This window comes from Orycteropus afer, unplaced genomic scaffold (assembly GCF_000298275.1).
Source record: "Orycteropus afer afer isolate SDZICR_OR568_19922 unplaced genomic scaffold, OryAfe1.0 scaffold00073, whole genome shotgun sequence".
Taxonomy (NCBI): Eukaryota; Metazoa; Chordata; class Mammalia; order Tubulidentata; family Orycteropodidae; genus Orycteropus; species Orycteropus afer.
This window is the reverse complement of record NW_006921660.1, coordinates 1,830,405-1,850,488: the sequence shown is the minus strand read 5'-3', so window position 1 is coordinate 1,850,488 and position 20,084 is coordinate 1,830,405. Positions and strand designations below refer to the sequence as shown.

The window sequence follows — 20,084 nt, the reverse complement described above, 5'->3', positions numbered from 1 at the left end:
CTTCAAGGCTCAGGGGTCCACGATTATCTTCTGTGTCTGTGTTAATTGGTTTCCCTTTTCTTTGTTGAAGAGGGTCTGTGCAATCCTTCTGCCTATTCCGCCATCTTGCCGGAACTCCATAAATTTTTTTTATGAAGTAGTTCGCCAGGTCCTTCTTCCAAGTCTCTCCTAGTCTGGAAGCTTTTCTGAAACTGGTCCACCAAGGGTGATCGTGCTTGAAATGCTGGTGGCATATCTTTCAGCATCACACTCCTGTGATGCTGCATGGAATTACAAATATGAAATATATCCATCCCACCCATCACTTTTTCAGGCCAACCATTCAGATTTCTTGTGGAATCTTGGATTGCACAATTAAAAACATCATTCAATATAAGCAAACCAAACCAAACCAAATTAACTGCCATCAAGTGGATTCCAACTCACAGCAACCCTCATTGGATTTCCAAGGCTGTAAATCTTTACAGAAGCAGGCTGCCTCATCTTTTTTTTTTTCCATGGAGCAGCTGGTGAGTTCTAACCACTGACCTTTTAGTTAACAGCCAAATGCCTTAAGCACTACATCATCAGAGATCCTTATTCACTATACTTGAAAAAAAAAAAAAAAAAAGACTCCTAATAATAAAATATCAAGGAACCCTGGTGGTGCAGTGATTAAGTGCTCTGCTGCTAACCGAAAGGTCTGCAGTCTGAACCCACCAGACGCTCCATGGAAGAGAGGATGTGGCATATGCTTCTGTAGAGGGTACAGACTGGCAAACCCTGTGGGATAGTTCTACTCTGTCCCGTAAGGTCACTGTCAGTCAGAATTGACTCTGTGGCATACAGCAACAGCAAAATAATGAAATAATAATCATAAATATCGGTGACTTTCAGTTACCTGCGAAAACTCACAGGTAGAAGTATATAAAGTGGATTGGACCAAAGAATGTTTCTAGTTTGTTTTTTCAGGTTAAACCTTGTTTGATTGATATATCTGAAAATCCAGGATATAAAAATTTTAGATGAAAATTCTCTATGTAAATTTATTTTCATCCCTTCATTTGGGAACAACCAGAAAGCTTATTCCTAAATAGTAAGTGAAAATAAGAACTTTGAGTCATTATTCTGTATAGTTTCATAAGTTTCTGATGATCATCATTCGGAAGGCCTACACTTAGCAAATTTTATAATACAGTTAAATTTTTGTTTTATAGAAATAGCTATTTTTATGCATTTAACCTTAGCTTTCCTTTATTAGCGGCCATAGTGAACCAGTTAGCCAAGAATCCTTATAAATGAACCTTATTGTTAAAACTTCTTTCTGTTATAATTTTGACTGATAATGTGCTACTATTTAAGATGCACTCCAGTTTAAGTATGGCTTTGCTATCTTGGTTGCTGTGCTGCATAACTCCTAGTGGGCATCATTTGCAAGACTAAATTAGGAGTATCAAACCCTCATCTCTGAAGTTGTATTCTGTGTAAATAGTGCCTTCTTAAGTTTTCAGCAAGAGGGTCTGTTTGTTAATAGGACATAGACACTCTTTTAGGTTGTTTATCATATGTATAAGCATTTTATGTCTTCTTACGACCCTCAAGAATTTCATGTCTATGGCTTGGGTTATGTCAGTAATTTAATTGAGATTATTTCTATTCTGTGATGAAAGTATGATAAGATAAAATACGAATTTTGTTATTTTATATATGTATAAAATACCAAACTTGAAATCTTTTGTGTAAAAACCAAGAGTAGAGGACTACTCTGAAAGGAAACCTAGGAAACTTGAAAATTAATGGATCACTTAATATGTTTATCTATCCACCACCACCACCAGTTGCCACTGAGTCAGTTTCAATTCATAGAGACCCATGTGTGTCAGAGTAGAACTGTGCCTCAGATTTTTCAATGGCTGATTTTTCAGAAGTAGATTGCCAGGACTTTTTCCAAGGCACCTCTTCTTGGACTTGAACCTCCAACCTTTTTGGTTAATAATCAAGTTCATTAACTGTTTGCACCACCCAGTAACTCCAAATTATTTATAAGCAATGTCATCTTTTCTGCTTCCATCACTGAGGATGCCTTCTGTGTATATGTTACTTCATATTCATGGATTCTATCCCTTTAAGAACTCCAGGTCATCTCTAATGCCTTCATATCCCATGAGTAATCTTTCATAATTTTGGGGTGATTGAGGGAGCCTAAATACTCCTTTTACCTAGCTGTTCTAGGTTAACTACACATTGTTGTTTGAAAATGATACGAGTTTCCATGGACTCTGACTCACATTTGGACTTTTAATAGCTAAAATTGATTGAGCACTCACTATGTATCAGGCATTGTTCTACATACTTTAAACTCATAAGTCTGTGAAGATAAGTATTACTGTTACTCACACACTGATGGCAGTAACGAGAGGCTCAAAGAGTTTCAGGTGTCTAAAGTGATACCAGCTAACAGTGAGGGAGTTAGGATTTGAATCTGGATCGTCTGGTTCCAAAGCCCAGTCTCTCAGTCTGCACTTTGTACTGTCTTAACCATTAGATTGAAGCACACAAAATTATTATTTTGTGGGTCAGGCACAGTTTGCAATTTCACATAAATCAACCTGAGCTATTTCCAAATTCCGTCCTTCAGCTCAGTCTCCTAAGTGTTATCACCCTCTTTGTGCCTGGCACAGGAATGAAGAATAACCAAGCAATAAGGTAAATGGCCTGTACCCTAGAGGAATGTATACTTTATTAAGGTAGACAGGAATAAGCATGCACACAAAACCTTTTGAAAACAGTATCAGTCATAATACAAAGAAGCATCTATGATTTTCATCTGGAATTTCTATTCTATGAAGTATGGTAGCTTTGGACTCAGCAGGTCAGACAGATAACAGAGTATCTCATCTTTCATTAGTGTATTCCTTAGGGCTCTTTGGTTGCAAATTAGAGAAACTACCTCCATCCTGCTGATTTATGCCAACTTTACACCTGAACTTCACCAGTGCTGTGTTCACTTCCAAAATGGAAGGGGATGATTTTAAAATTGGAGGGTACATCATAAACAGTGGTCAAATTTGGTTGCCTCTTTGTGTCATTTATAAAATTAAGTATATTAAGTAAACTTAATGTCAAACAAATGAAGTGTATAGTGTAGCTCTAATAGATTGGCCAGTACTTACGTAAGATTTGGTTTTCAATACTAAGATAACTATATTAACTCTGCTAGCTGCTTTCATTGAGAAAGGCTCTTAAATCAATTTATATGATATCACTTAAAATATTTTTTCATTTTTCCCTCACTTAAACATATTCTGTCTTTTATGAGTCAATTCAATAAAGGCTTTGTAACAGGAGTGGCAATTTAACTCCATCTAACTTGCATTTCTCTTATTTCCTGGCTTTTTAAATATTTTCCCATTCTATAGGTTGTAATATCAGAGAAAACTAGAATTCACACTCAACATAGTAAACACTTTTGTTTGAACCCTGCTCAGTTGCTGTGTGATAAAGACTTTGGAAGCTTACAAAATCAGTAGGATTCTGAAAGTCATGAATCAACCACATGTTCTGTGTGCATTCTCATGAGTGTTTTTGTTTGTGTGCTTTAGGTGTTCCAACCCCAAGCCAAGAAATCCTGCGACACACACTGAACACACTGGTACGGGAGAGGAAAATCTACCCAACTCCAGATGGCTATTTCATCGTGACCCCACAGACTTATTTCATAACTCCTTCCCTCATAAGAACTAACAGTAAATGGTACCATTTGGACGAGAGGATACCTGACAGGTCTCAGTGTACCTCTCCACAACCCGGAACCATAACGCCCTCTGCCTCAGGCTGTGTCAGGGAAAGAACATTGCCCAGAAACCACTGCGACTCTTGCCATTGCTGTAGAGAAGACATGCATAGCATGCATGCATCAACTCTGCAGAGGAAATCCGCCAAGGACTGCAAAGACCCTTATTGCCCTCCTTCACTATGCCAGGTGCCACCCACTGAAAAGAGCAAAAGTACTGTAAATTTTTCTTATAAGACAGAAACTCTCTCAAAGCCTAAAGATAGTGAAAAGCAGTCAAAAAAATTTGGCCTGAAGTTATTCCGGCTAAGTTTTAAAAAAGACAAGACCAAACAGCTGGCCAATTTTTCTGCCCAGTTTCCTCCTGAAGAGTGGCCCCTGAGAGATGAGGACACACCGACGACTATCCCAAGGGAAGTGGAAATGGAAATCATTAGGCGTATTAACCCAGACTTGACTGTGGAAAATGTCATGAGACACACTGCACTAATGAAGAAACTTGAAGAAGAAAAAGCTCATAGGAGTAAAGCTGGGTCCTCTGCCCATCACAGCGGACGGAGTAAAAAGAGTAGGACTCATCGAAAGTCCCATGGAAAATCTCGGTCACACAGCAAGACACGTGTGTCTAAAGGGGACCCTTCAGATGGCTCTCACCTGGATATCCCAGGAGAGAGAGAGTATGACTTTTGTGACCCTCTTACCAGGGCACCCAGGGAGGGCTGCTTCATCATTGAACACAAAGGAGATAACTTTATCATGCACAGCAACACAAACATGATTGAGTCCCATTTCCCCATGACACCAGAATGGGATGTGTCTGGTGAACTGGCCAAAAGGAGAACTGAGATGCCTTTTCCTGAACCTTCCAGGGGAAGCTCCCACTCTAAAGTGCATCGAAGCCACAGCCATACCCAGGACCGAAGGTCCAGGAATGAGAGATCCAACAAAGCCAAGGAGAGATCCAGGTCAATGGATAACTCCAAAGGCCCTCTGGGTGCTTCTTCTCTAGGAACACCTGAAGACATGGCTGAAGGCTGTAGCCAAGACGACCAAACGCCCAGCCAGTCCTACATTGATGACAGTACTTTAAGGCCTGCACAGTCTGCTAGTCATCAAAGGGCTCACCTTTCAGCCACAGCTTATAAAGAGGTGTGTATTCCAGAAATACTCAGTGGCAGCAAGGAACCTTCCAGTGCTTGTAGCCTTTTGGAGCAAGGCAAACCACTAGAGAGTTTGCCATCCTATGGTGAACTCAACTCTTGTCCAACAAAAACAGCCACAGATGACTATTTCCAGTGCAACACCTCAAGTGAGACAGTGCTCACAGCACCATCGCCTCTGGGGAAGAATAAGGAGGACCATGACACTCTGACCCTGGTGGAAGGGGTAAAGAAGCTGCCCCCATCTGATAGACAGGCCCCTCATTCTTCCAGGGAGCCTGTGGGACACAAGGAAGAGTCACCAAAGGGGCCAGGTGGGGGTCCAGCAACTTCAGGCTCAGTAGCTGAAGGGATCGCCAATGGGCGCCTCATCCAGCACCACAGCGCCGAGCCTAGCAGCCTGGACAAGAGGAAAGAAATATTCAGCAAAGACACACTCTTCAAACCTCTTCACAGCACCCTGTCTGTAAACAGCTATCACAAATCCAGCCTGTCCCTCCTCAAATCTCACCCGAAAACACCTGCTGACACACTGCCAGGCCGATGTGAGAAACTTGAGCCGTCCCTGGGGCCCTCAGCCACACAGGCCATGCCAGCTTCCCAGCGCCAGCAGGAATCAGGGGGCAACCAGGAGGCCTCTTTTGACTATTACAACGTCTCTGATGATGACGACTCTGAGGAAGGGGCAAACAAAAACACCGAGGAGGAGAAAAATAGAGATGACGTAGGCACCATGCAGTGGCTTCTGGAGCGAGAGAAGGAAAGGGACTTGCAGAGGAAATTTGAGAAGAACCTCACCCTCCTGGCCCCCAAAGAAACCGACAGCAGCAGCAACCAGAGAGCCACTCACTCAGCACGGCTCGACAGCATGGACAGCAGCAGCATCACTGTGGACAGCGGCTTCAACTCCCCACGGTAGGGACAGGGTGTCTGCATGCCCATTGTGCACACAGGGCCTGGGCATATATAAAGATCACTTGGGAAGTTGCTGGTGTCAGTCTCAGTGCTGTGAATGAGGGTTATGCATTGCATGAGTTGCATTGTTAACAAGCTGTTTCTGACTTCTTTTCCAGGAATTGAAAAAAATGTTTCTGCAGCTGTAGAGATCACCAATCTGGACTGGTGGGTTGGCTCTTTCCCTCACACTCACATCAGTGTGGTCTGAGGCCACTGTTTCCCAGTATTCGCTCTTCAACATGCCTCTTGCCACCATGCTCATATGAGCAAAATCAAACCAAACCAAACCAGTTTGATGTGGAGCTGACTCCAACTGATGGTGACCCCAAGTGTGTCAGAGTAGAACTGTTGCTTCATAGGGTTTTCAGTGGCTGATTTTTTGGAAATAGATCACCAGGGCTTTCCTCCAAGGCTCCACTGGGTCAACTCGAATCACCAACTTCTCTATTAGGGGCTGAGCTTATTAGCTGTTTGCACCACCTGGGGACTCCGTGCTCATATGGAAAGGGGCTTTTTAAGTCCTTCAAAAATAGTGACTTTTTGAGTAGAATCAGAAGTCAGTGGAGGAGAGGGATTGGAAATAGATTGTTTGAGTCTAGGGGTGGGGTTTCTTCTAGCCAGAATATAACAGCAGATCTCAAAACCTTTTCAGCAGATCTGGAACTTCGTTTGCTATTTTAATCCTTACTTTCTGTGTGGCCTGTCTTCTTGCTCACCTTCCTTTCCCTGCATGTCTATGGAGAAATGGAACAGAAAGGTTAGGAGGCTATGCTCTGTTAGATCAACTCATATGCTAACACTTTCCTTTCTCCTCCTGGAAAACCGATACAATCCACCTAAGCACTCTAGTCACTCTAGTCATTGTTCTTCCTTTTTAGTCAAATAAGAACAGTTGCTGCTGAACCATCCCCAACTCACAGCAACCCCATGTGGTGTCAGAGTGGAACTGTGCTCCATAGGGTTTTAGTGGCTGATTTCTTGGAAGTAGGTTGCCAGGAGTTTCTTCCAAGATGCTTCTAGGTGGACTTGACCCTCCAACCTTTCATAGATGCCAAGTGCAGTAACCATTTCTGCCACCCAGGAGCTCCTTTTTAGTAGGTGGTGGTAATTTAGCCAAAGGTTGACAGTCAAGAGTATATATGCCAAATGTTCCTGTCCAAAGCACTGAAGTTGTTCAGGGATTAAGAAAGCAATCAAGAGCTATGCAGCTTCCTTTTTCCCTCTTCAACCATTTCTTCACCTCAAAGAGTAACTTGGGACCTAATTCTCTTTCTAAATTCTACTCCAGATTGGTGACTCTGGGATGCAGAAATAACTATTCACATTTTTCTTCAACTATGATTCCCAAGACTTCATAATACTTGGAGTTTTACCACCACTCAGAATTGTGTATTTGATGTATTTTTTTAACAATTAAATATTAAGATTAATTCTATTGTGATCATTTTACTACATGTCTGGATAATTTTGGAACAGAGCATCACAAAAGTCAGGATTGGGAATCATTAATCTGTTTGTCCAATATTACCCATTGTTGTTGGGTTGATTCTGACTCATAGCAACCCTGCAGGACAGAATAGAACTGCCCCATAGGGTTTCCAAGACTGTAATTTCTACAGAAGCATATTGCCACATCTTTCTCCTGTGGAGCAACTGATGGGTACAAACTGCCAACCTTTTGGTTGGTAGCCAAGTGCTTAACCACTGAACCACCAGGGCTCCTATTGTCTAATATTAGGCCCTTGTTATTTCTTGGAGAACTAGTTCTTGATTAGTATTACTATATTTTGCCCATGTTTTCTTTCTGCCAAGTTAATGCTTGTGTAGAAGTATGATGTCACGCACACCACAGAGATGGTACTCTGATTAAAGCCCCAGCTCTCCTCTGCCAGTCCCTTGAGGTGCCCTGTGAGACCTCAGGGAACCATGGCACCCAGGTGGGAAACTACTGACCTGTTAGTGAATTTTCTAAGAAATAATTTTTGGCTAACAATTTTTTTTTTATTCTAAATTAAAACTTACTTTACTTTCTTTCTTTGCTCTGCTCTAATCTTTCTTCCGCTTTGAATTCCTACTAGTAGATGCCAAACAGATGAGCATAATTGGAGATCTATAATCCATGGTGAAATTTCAGAACCATCATTCATGAAAGATGTAGTTTATTTGCTTGTACCTTTATGTTCTCTGTTTCTAATTATACAGACTCTTCCTGCCTAATGCTTTTTCACACCACAGTTTCAAACCATTCATGTTGACCTCTTGGCACCTGGATTTCCACAGAGCAAAAGCTGCAGTACTGGTCCAGAGATTGTTGTTAAGATATTGGGAGTGGTTTAATGAGTTCTAACTCAAAATCCTGCCCACCCCATAATGATAAAAGTTTTTTCCATAATGATAAAAGTTTTTTTTTGGGGGGGGGGGTGGGTCTGTTATGGGCAAATAAGCAGAAATACTCATGAAAAAGTTAAAACAAAATGTCCATAGAATATATTTTATTATCTCTAAGGTTGGGGTGTTAATATGGAATTTATGATTGGGGTTATTTCTTGAAGTGGCAGTGAATTTATTTTTCTTTATTTAATGTACTAGAAGTTAACTTGACTTGTTGTAGTAGAAAGTAAAGATCATTCTAAAGAGATAACCTTCACATAATAGCCATGTCTCTGGGGATATTTTTTCTACAGAAATATATAGATTACTCATAAATTCTATGCAGCTGGAGAATATACAGAACAAGTGCTAATTTTATCCCTTTCACATTGTAGTATCCTTTAGTTAGAAGCCAGGTGACAAACTTATTTCCTATACACCTCAATAAATTAACTAAATTGCCTTTATAATGCATGAGAATGGTCCACAAAGGGGGATGGATATTTGAGTTACAGGGAGTTTCACTTTCCAGCATGAGGAGTTTTAGCCAAATAGCATTATGGTGCCAACACTTCTACATTGCTGTGAGGCACGGGAATCTTAAGTGGGCCATTTAATCAGATCTTTCAATAAATATTTACTGAGCAAAAACCAAAACAAAAGCCAAAAAAGAAAAGATGCACTCTGCAGTCCAAGGTTTCAGTCCTGGCTCAGAAGTCATGTTCAGATACACCTCTGAAATTTCATAGCCCTCTTTGTAGAGGTTTTGTAAAGGATTTTGAAATGGGAAAACAGTAGGAATATGAACTGTTCTATGAGATATGATGTTAAGAAGAGAATGAAAAATCTTGACATGAAAAGCCTATGTTCCAAACCTGAGGCCAAAAACTGGTTGATAAACACAATATGAAAACCTTAGGGCCAAAGGCTGCCAGGGACATCTCTGCTTACAGTACTTCATGTGCCATAGAAGTGTGCTGCCAAAGGAAACGTGCATGTAGAAGGATGAACAATGGAGATGCTGGGCTCAATTTGTCTATCAATGAAACCCTGAAAGCATTAGTTCTTTTTTTAAATATGACAGTTTTTAAATTTGAGAGCTATCCCTACTGCTAATGTTCCCATCTCCATTAACGTTTTATCATCATATCCAGAGCCGTCAATAATATCATTGACCTTACTCATTATTATAGCACTAATGAGATATATTTTACTGGAGAAACTGAAGTATTGTGTGTTTGTTTCACTACTGATTTGTTTGCTATGGTCAAATGTGGCCAAAGGTATCTTACAGCACAGACAGTTCCCAAATTAAGTGATCTACTGTAATGTTTCACAGTATCTGGCACACAGCAGGTACTCAATAAATGTTAATCCCATGGCTTAAAAGCTGGTTTGAAAGTGAGTCCTTCAGACTTTAGAATGCATTTCCCATAGAAAAGATGTCCTGATAGATTCCTAGGCCAATTTCCAGTAGCTACTTAATTCATTATATACCAGATACATGAGAAAAATAATGTGCATTTTTCTAGTTTGGACAATATACAAATTCTTCATCTACATGTGTTTATTCTTCACAGTCACCCCGTGAGTAGATAAATAAAATCATAATTATCCCCATTTTAGAGATGAGAAAATCAAGTACTATAAAACCATGATGAAACTGAAGGAATGTGTCATAAAATCTTAACTGCCCTTCCTCTTTCTTCCACGTGATTCCATTCCTCAGTGACAATCCACTGATAAATTTTCTTGGGGAAGGTGATAAATCAGGTAAGTATTAAGTCTAGCAGTTTTCATTGCATTTGGGATGAAGTTCTGGAGTATCCTTTAGGTATGCTGTATTTAGCATAAGCATAAGAGGACCTCTACTTCTGGAAGTAGCCTCTGCAATCAAGAAAGGATCCATTGTCTTTTAGGTAATCAATGAACAACCTAAATTTTGTACAATTAACTCTCAGCTCTTTGGTGAGAAACAAGCTCAGGCAACATGGGATTAGAATGAAGGGATGCTCAAGGTATTAGTTTAGGATAAAAGGAAGGAGAAGAAACAAGGTTGTCTTCACTCTGAGTAGTTTGACCTATTAACTAGCTTCAGCGGGTTTAAATTGGTTATGGGGACTAACTCTCATACGATATATAATAAATCCTGAAACTACCCAGTAAGATCGATGTTTTGAACGTGATAACAGCCTCTTCAATCTCTATGTAAGCTGATAATTTCTTGTTACCATTTTAGGGACCTTGAACATGAAATTCATTCAACTTCCTTCAATCTGGCCAAGTAATCTTTTTATCTGCTATTAACCCTGTACATTTGAAATGTTAAATGTCTTAAATCTTTTGGAACAGTAAAATAAGTTCAGATTTTTCTAATTGGGAAAAATTGAGCTAATAAAGCTTTTAAATCACATCTATTCCATAAGAATCTTTTAAGAAAAGAAACAATTTTTTTACCAAAGGGCGAAAGTGAGTATAAACTTCACGAAGGAATGGAAAAAAGCTAAGGGTCTTTATCTGCTATAATGTACTTAAACTGAAGTATTAGAATTTGAACCAGAAGACGAAAGTATTTAAAAAGAATATTATTGCCATATGTGCTACAGATCAGGTAGTGGCATTTTCAAAGTCCATCAAAGTCAGAATGTGCTAATTCAGAATGAAAATAGAAACACTGGAATAAGATTATTGAGTTTATTCAGGAGCAGCTATGCCAATGAATTTCCAGCCTGAAGTGAAGCCATTATGTATATTTATGAGTATTCATTTTTAAAATTAAAGTGGTAGCCATCTATCACATAAAATTTTGAAGTAGTTTCTATGAATATGAAAAGACAAGGAAAACGTTTCAAAGTGCATTTAGCCGTATAGAAACTCTTTCTTCATTTAATGCCCTGTTGATGATAACATACCTTGTGGAAACTTCTGGAGACCATGTCAGAGGAACATATGTGAATAATCAGGTTGAGATAGTATATTGATATGACATTATGAACCAACAGAGGAAATCCATTAAGCACATCATTGGCTCTTCCTCTGGTGCTCCATATATAATTATTTATGTTAAAAACAAAACAAAACCTTTTTACTCTTTTAGTACTCGAGAGAGCCTGGCTTCCAACACTTCCAGCATTGTTGAAAGTAACCGACGGCAGAACCCTGCTTTGAGTCCGGCCCACGGTGGAGCTGGTCCAGCCTTCAACTTCCGAGCAAGTACGGACCCCCCAACAAATGAAGCTGAGAAATTACAGAAACCTTCCAACTGCTTGCAAGCTTCTGTTACTAGTGTGTGATAGTCATTCTGCCTCAGATCTTCTGTCTCATTCAATACAGCAAAGTTTACGACACTGGGACTGATGTTTACATCTTTGGAAAGACAAGCATCTTAACCACAGTTTTTGTGTGTACTTAAACTGTGCTGCTAAGTAGGCTAGGGCAAAAAAACAAAACAAAACAAAAAAACACACAAAAATCTTTATTTCAGAGTATTGCTTTTCACATTTATGGCTCTGTAGCAACAGAATAGCAGTAGGGGTGATATGTATACTTTTGCTTCACTAATTGTAATTGAGCACACATAGGAAAGTCTAGACACTGTAAGTGTAATATGCATTTTCAATGTCATGCAGTTGCCAATTCCATTTTAAAATGCCACAGATGTGTGTTGCTCCCAGTCTGTGGTCCAGTGGTGCCACAGAACTGATCCTTGACACTTCCAAAAAAGCAAACCCACAAAAAAACTAAGCCACCACAAAATGTAACATCCAAGGGTCCAGCTTGAGGGAAACCAATGCCAAATTGACCAGAAGGGACCCCAGCCCTTTGTGTGTGAATTGTTTATGCACCCGTCATTTTCACTGTGAGTTTTCGTGACACAATTTTGCAGGAGCCCATGGAAGTGTGTCAGAAGGGGTCGTGATTGAAATACTGGGAGTGTGTGTTCTTGGGGTTTTGTTTTCAAGTGTAACAGATGCTTGTCTGATTTCAAACCTTCCATAATCACAAACAGGAATATAGGCCTTTGAATCTGAAGTGGACAAAGGAAGGGAATTCCCAACCAGGCTGGGTCACAGCACCAAGTGATGGAAGAGGTAATGTGGACTTTTAAAAGGTATTAATCAAATATATAAGGAAGAAAATTTCCTCCTTGTGATACTTAGGATGATCCTATCTTACTATAGTAGATAACAACAATTAGTTTGTTTAAAAGCAAAATGTTCTTTGTGATACAAATGAAGAGTATGGCCTGAGGATGTTATTCTTTCTAATGGAAGGACATAAATCTATTTTATGTAATTTTAAGTAGAATGCCTAAATTAGGCTGTGGAAGATAATTTTTAGTGGTTATAGAAAAGAGCAAATTTAGGGAGAGTTGAACTTCAGGCCTTTTATTCCTGGGAAGATATCTATAGAGAAAATTTTAAAATAATTTTTGATTAGAAATGTACATGTGCCCATGTAATTAACAACAGAATGTGCTCATTCTGCAAGTGTGGTATAATCATAATTTGTACTCCCCTAAAATTGATCACAATAACAATTATGCATACATGAACTATGCCAGAGTAATGTTTACAGATACTTTGTACCAATTTCAAGAGGTGTTTTTAGGTGGATGTTTGGTTGTAGGTCCGATTTACTACAAGATGTTTGTTAACATTTTGCTTTGGTTTACAACATCATATTGGATGCAAAGATGGCTCTCAGCAGCAGAGAGATTAAAAATAATCAATTTTCAACCTGATAGGAAAGAGATACTTCAAAGTTCCCATGTTTTATTTTATGAGGGCAGTAGAATAAACCTGTAGGGAATTTAAAAGTTTTTGCAAAAAAAAAACAAAAAAAAAAACAAAACCCAAGTGAATAGTTTGACATAAAGTTTTATTGAGTTCAGAGTCACATGGTATTTGAAGACATATACCATAACATAAATATTCAAAAATAAATATAAAATATTTTCAACTCAGATTTTAGTAATTAGCATAAAATTTGAGAAACACTTCCGCTTTGGTATTAGGTTTAATCACTACAGATATGTTTAAAAATGCAATCATGTATGTAGTTGGATATAATTTTGGGATTTTAAAAATTAGGCGACTTCTTGAAACATTTGGATATGCCTTCTTGCTTTTTCAGATATTTGAAAATTGCCCTTGGTCAAATTGGACTCCTCAGTTTTACGTGTGTGTGTGTGTGTGTGTGTGCGCGCGCGCGCGCGCACGCACGCACGCGCTTGCAGCAAATTTAAGCACATTTCTTAGTAAACTCTCACACTATTTAAATGCTTAAGTCAGATGGGTTTCAATCTCATGCCTTATTTCCTCCAAGGCATGCCTTGATTGCTCAGAAATGCATTGTTTGTCTCATTGCTTAAATATGTCCAGAAGGAACAATAATGTATCTAATAGACTCCAGAGTCTCTTTCTTTGGGGAGTTGTATACCATACAGTTACTAAATTTTTCTGTCCAAATTCATTTTTTCAAAAACCTGCTCTCAAGCTTTTATCATACTATCTATCAGTTCATAAATAATATGACCATTGAAACAATACATCAGCCTCTAGTTGATCCTCTGAAAGTAGCCATGATAATAATAAAACGCTGTATGAACAGGAAAGGAAAGCATTACCCTTACAAAAAGCTTTAAAATATAAATGTATCAATATTTCAGAAGAAACAGGTTTACAGAAGGCATTATTCAAATAAAATGTGTACACTATTTGCCTGATGCTATAGGGTACTTGATTTTTTTTTTTTTTTTAAATCTCCCTTAGACCAGCAGCCATTGGCATGGACATGATGGGCTTTAAAGATGATACAATGTAAGCAGACGTTTCATGTAAAAACATTCTGGTCTTAAATCTAACCAGAATTCTTGAATGGGGAGGAGTGGTGGTGGGAAATGCATTATAAATGGGATCCTAGTTTGTCTGCCTTGAGGTTCTCACCGACCAAACACTCAGGCCCTCTTCAAGAGCTCCCCAGCATCCTCCTCCTTCTGTGAAGTGATAGCTTTGTGTGAACTTGGCTGCTTATCTAGTCTTTGCTTAGAGTTTTATCAATGGAAAGGTTTACAAAACTGAATTTGGTTGAATTTCTGCATAGTGTTCAACTTTAAAGGGTCAACACATCTGTCGGCATTTTGCACACTTATGTATTATTATGATACAGCATATTACTTTATGGTAATTTTTATTTTTACATATAACTACCTCCATAAATTTAATGAAATGGCAGCAGTGTGTTAAAGTGTATTGTTAAGAAAAGCAATGTTTGAAACTTGCTTAAACATTAGGCCATAATGTTCTGTGTGTGTGTGTGTGTCAGACTGCAATGTGGTCTCATGACTTTTTCATTGCCATGGTTTGCTTTTATGGCATTATTTGGCTTTCAGATGTAATCCTGTCTCTCCTCCCTCCACCACAAAAGCCGCTTGATTTTGTTACAAATGAAAGGAAGTTTAAAATTCTTGTCTTTCTCTCCCCCGCCCCAATCCAATTCCTGCTAAAAGTTCTTTCTGGCAAAGAGTCAATTGGTAAACATAACTTTGCAAGCAAGCGACTTACCCCTATGAAAATCTGATTTGATTTCTGGTTTTTCAGTAACAGGAGACACACAAGAAATTTAGACTGCCAACTTTGAAGCACTTTGGGCCTCTCTGCCTTCACTCGCATGCTACCATATCGAGCCCAAATTTCACTTTAATTAAAAGAGCTGTGCTGTGTATTCCACAACCTCTGTTAAATACCTTGTATTCCATTTTATATATTTTTGCACATCTCAGGGGACCTTAATGAGCATATGAAAAGGGGGGGGAGGGAGTTAACATCAAACAGAGAAAACAAATAGAAACTCTGAAAGGGGACTGGCTGGATAAAAATAACTGCTTCTCTGATGTTGCAAAGCTCAAGTTCAGGAAGCATAAATTGAAAATTAATCTGGAGTAACAATGATCTGAACACCAGCTGTTCCCAAATATCTCTTTTTTCGTAACCCAACCAGCCTTTCTAAAATGTAAATTTAAATTACGTTGAAGTCACGATGGGGAGAAGAAACCTGTTCAATGAAAACAGAAGCGTTGTGCCTTTTAAAGGTCGGCACAGCTTTGTAAAATTCTACCTGGGTAACCCACTTACCACCACAAAGTGTACTTGAAAATAAAGTTTTTAAATTAATAGGCATATCGCTCATAGTACAATAGTGGTCATATTTTTGAAAAGTCTCACCATTTATAACGTAGTCAGTATTTGGAGCTTGATTAAAAACAACTGATAATGACTGCACAGTTCATTTTGGGATCTCAAAGTGCTTCCAAAGCATTCTGATTCATAGACAACGAAACAAGTCATATTTGTAATACCCATACTTGAAATGAATAATCAGAAGGAGTGACTTATGATTACCTAGAAACACAGTGGCAGCTATCAGTGATCTATTTTCTATCTGTTTGATAGACCATCATGACAAATCACTAAATACAATGCTATTTTTCTGATGTGTGCTAATAAAGTCAAAGAAAACAAATACAATTTACACCTTTGTCCATCTTCATTCAAAACTTTCAGGGTGTTTGGGATTTTACACCTCAGCACACCTTACTGGTATTAATTGATGAAGTGGGAGATGAAAACATCCACCCACCTGCCATTGCAGTCAGAGATAGATCTAGACATACACCCTTGTTTACAGTTTTATATTGGGCTTCTATAATCCCTGTGCTAAAATACCATCTTTCAGGAACATGACTGCTATTGGCAGTGGAAGGTGCTGAACAAAAATTTTAATTAAAAACTTTATCAAGTACTCTTCACAGTGCTCATTGGCACAATAGAAATTTAGTACATTATCTTGAGCCCCACTTTGGAGGATCTGGATTTCCAAGGGAGTTGATCTAGTTCAAAGTTTTTTCTCAAATTAGGAGATCTGAGATCCTTGGTAAGCTTCTCTGTTACCACAGGCCAGCCACACAGCCAGCTTAGCAGTGTGTCATACCTCAGAAGACCCAAGCAGAAGTGCTCCCTTCCTACCCTTCCACTCTGCACCCCTCCCTCAGAACCATCCTGCCCATTGTCAAGGGTAACCAGTACTCTCCTGTTAGTGTGTCACTCTTGTGTACACAATTTGGGCTTGGGGGAGCTAGAGCTCGGTAAAAATGATTGCAAAAGCCGTGGAAAACATTGTCTTACTTTAGGTTAGTAAAATATGGGCAGGAAAGAGATTGCTGTTGGTCCTTTCTTTGCCAAGTACGATAAAAATCAGCTGTCACTTGGTCCCTCTCCCAGAAAGTTTTATTGGATTAAGGGTACATCCAGTATTTCCTCATACATTTTAATTTAGGAGACTTTTCTTATATATATGAAGAAAAATCATTATTAAATTTCCTTGGGTGTTTGACACAGATGTTAGCATCTTCTTGATTGAGTTTGTCTCTGCATGTTTTGCAACAGCATCCCACAGAGAGGTTCTCCCTCGACTGCCTCTCTCCAACATATAATCCTGTGATTTTATAGTTGTTCTATGACTTCCAGTCGATGATTTGCAAGGTTCGGAAATCTAGAAGGCTCAAAAGGGACTAAACCTTCTTCTTATGATTGTATATTATCAGTTTTAGGGTTCTAATTGCTAATTGTTGGCTTCAAATGTGAACACACATACCACCATGCCAACAGAGGGAAGTGGGTGTTTCCCAGTGAGGCAGCAATGATTCTAGAAGCAAATGTAAGGCTAGAAGCTTGGCCAGTCCATGTACAGCTGCCTACTTCCCTGTCCAAAGGCTGACCCTGACACTCCTGTTCCCTTGCTCCCACCAAAAAGAGGTACCAAATCTGAAATGTGAGATCTCCTCCCATATAAATCCTCTGCAGCTACAGGAAATTAATCATGAAGTACATACTTGGCAGCTCCTCACCTTTCTTCCCTCTGAGCTTCTTCCTCCCTTCCTTCTCCCTCTTTCCCTACCTAGATGCTGATACACCTCACGATTTCCACATTGGAAGGGCAGAATACTGTGCAGTATTGTGCACACACATGCTGCATTAGAAATAGAGCTGTCCTAGGGTCACCTTCGTGTAAGTATTGACAGCTATAAATTTGGGTCCTAAAAGTAGTGGACATGGATACTACTTTCTAGAAGAGAACTAAATTTAAACGTTAAAGAAAAAGCGGTCATAATTCTGCAGGTATCTTTCTCTGAGTGACTGAATGTGACTATTGCATTAGGGTAAATGAATTAAGAAGTGCAAGTGGGATTTACTGTATGTTAGAAAGGAGTTTTGCAGCCAAGACTGCCTTGAATAAAATGTGTTTGCACTGAAAAAAAAAAATTTAAATTACATGGTCTCTGGTTGCTGTAAAGGTCATCCAAGATGGATGTTCTGTTTATATTGTATAGTATTTCATATGAAATAATTACAGTTCATGAAATGTCTTCCCTAATGTTACTGATTTATAACAGCACATTTGTAACATGGTTTTTATCGTGTCAGTGTACCATATTGTAAATGATGATTACTTGTCATGCTTAGTATAATAACTTAAAAGAAAAAAAGGACAGGGATTTTTGTAAGTCTATATTTGAAAGTCCCTCCATATGGTAATATTGTGTTCATGTTGTTTATGTAGTGTTGTGTGAAATATCCATTTTGGATTGTGTTACTTTTTAAGATATTAAATAACATTTGGTTATATGTCTAAGTGGATTTTTTTGGTACTTTAGAGAAGACGTTTTAGAAGAGATCAGTTTAGTTCTCTCTTCAATTAATATAATTTTTCCAATAATATTTTACCACAAAATATTGTCACTTCGTAGTCTTTGAAAAAACAAAAATTTCTTATAAAATTTCTATTTTTCAAGAATGTTGAAAAATAACATTTTCAGAAAGCTAGTTGAATTTCAAATAGCATGAGGCTTGGAGATGCCTATTATGTTTTATATTATGTAATTCTGAAGTAACATAGCTAGTTTTTGTTTTCTTGTTTGGTTTTATGTTTTTGTTTTTGTTTTTTTATTTCCTTTAACACTCTTATCACAACTTCTCTCCCCAAGTGAATGTGGTCCTTTTCCCAGTAAATGCTAGCAGGCATTTCACATATTCTAAAGATGTACTTGCCCAATACAAGTTTGGAATGCCTCCATGTTTCACTGCCTTCAGAATCTATTATACATGATTTTGGTAATCCCCAGTGGTGGAAATTCTTTGTCCTTGGAGAATGGACTCTTTTTTTCTCAAATCATCATGTAAGTGATTTAAAATGGTCTTATGTGTGTGTGTGTGTGTGTGTGTATGCATATATATGTATATGTGTGTGTGTGTATACACATATACATACAGACACACACAGAGCTTTAAAATACAATCTGAATTTCTTATAAAGCAATAGACAAAGCAGAGTTCTAAACACTGGTTTGAACAACAACAGTATCATTTGGGTAAGTGTGGGAGCACCAAGGTGATCACTCTGAAGGACAAGTCTTATTTGTATAAGTTTGTCTCTATGTTTTAAACTGTCTTAATACAGACACTTAATTTTTCAGGCATGAAAAGTGATACTGTGAGTTTCACCCTAGGAACCAAAGTTCTTGGACTAAAGGAAAGGTAATTGTATGTTCTTTTCAGAATGATCCAGTGAACTAGACACATGAAGGAAATGTGATGACTTAATGTGAAGATGGAAAGCAGAATTCTGACTCCTTTGAGGGAATGGTCACAGTTCATAAAAATCTTTTCTTTTCAAAGGAAATGGTATGGTTTTAACTTGTTTTTAAGTTTTAGAATAGCAGTTTTTTTCCTTTCATAAAGAAAACCCATGGAGAGTACCCAGTGCTTATCTCCTACCTCATTGGTAGCTGTGGAATTGAGAGCAACTGAATAATAAGAAACAATTCACCCTGACTTTAATAATAATTCATTTAACCATAAAATCTTATCCCTGCTGTGGAAATACTTAGATTTAGTGATACTCCTTATATGGGCTCAGTGACTCTAGACCATTCCTGTAAAACAAATAATTAATCATGCAACACATTGCATTGTAGAGAAATTTCAGGAAAAATCAAGGCACATGCACTCAAGATAGGCTGGGTGAAGTGTTTTTTAGTTTGTTTGTTTTTTAAAATGAATCTTAAGAATCGTGTTCAGAAATGTGTTACAAAGGAAAGACAGATGCAGTATACTGATACATGAGAGAAGTGAGGCTAAGGAAGTTTACATATTTGGAGTCCAAAGAGTGAAACTGAACTGTTCAATGAATAGCAATTTCTTTCCTTGTCAGGTCCTATCTAGGATTTGGGGTAAAGTCTCTGCACTTCAGATGGAATGAATATACTGCACCCTGAACCAGCATGGGCTTATTCAAGTGATCATTTATATGAGTTATTTAAGCAGCCCCCAGAGTCCCTCAGATTCCTCCCATGTCACCTTCCTTCACTTCCTTGTTTGTCTTGCTTTGTTGGAAAGTTCCATGTTGTTGTTGTTGTTAGGTCCCACCGAGTTGGTTCCAATTGATAGTGACTCTGTTATGACGGGGCAAAAGACTGCCCAGCCCTGCACCATCCACAATCTTTGCTCTGCTTGAGCCTATTATTGCAGCCACTGTCAATCCATCTTGTTGAGGGGCTTTCCCTTTTCGTTGACTCTCTACTTCACCAAGCATGATACCTTCTCCAGGGAATGGTCCCTTCAGAAAACATGACCAAAATATGAGAGACAGTCTGACTATTTTTGCTTCTAAGGAGCATTCTGGCTGTACTTCTTCCAAGATGGATTTGTTCGTTTTTCCATCAGTGCATGATATTTTCAATATTCTTCACCATGACCATAATTCAA

General features: G+C 38.6%; 1 protein-coding gene across 1 annotated transcript in view; it reads left to right on the top strand.

The window, feature by feature from the left end:
• Positions 1–11,552, top strand: part of STOX2 (storkhead box 2) — a 153,499-nt gene extending 141,947 nt beyond the window's left edge. Inside the window, exons 3-4 of the mRNA XM_007940875.2 lie at positions 3,582–5,847; positions 11,357–11,552. Coding sequence (XP_007939066.1) covers positions 3,582–5,847; positions 11,357–11,552 — 2,462 coding nt within the window. The remainder of the gene's footprint in view (positions 1–3,581; positions 5,848–11,356) is intronic.
• Positions 11,553–20,084: the final 8,532 nt, after the last annotated feature.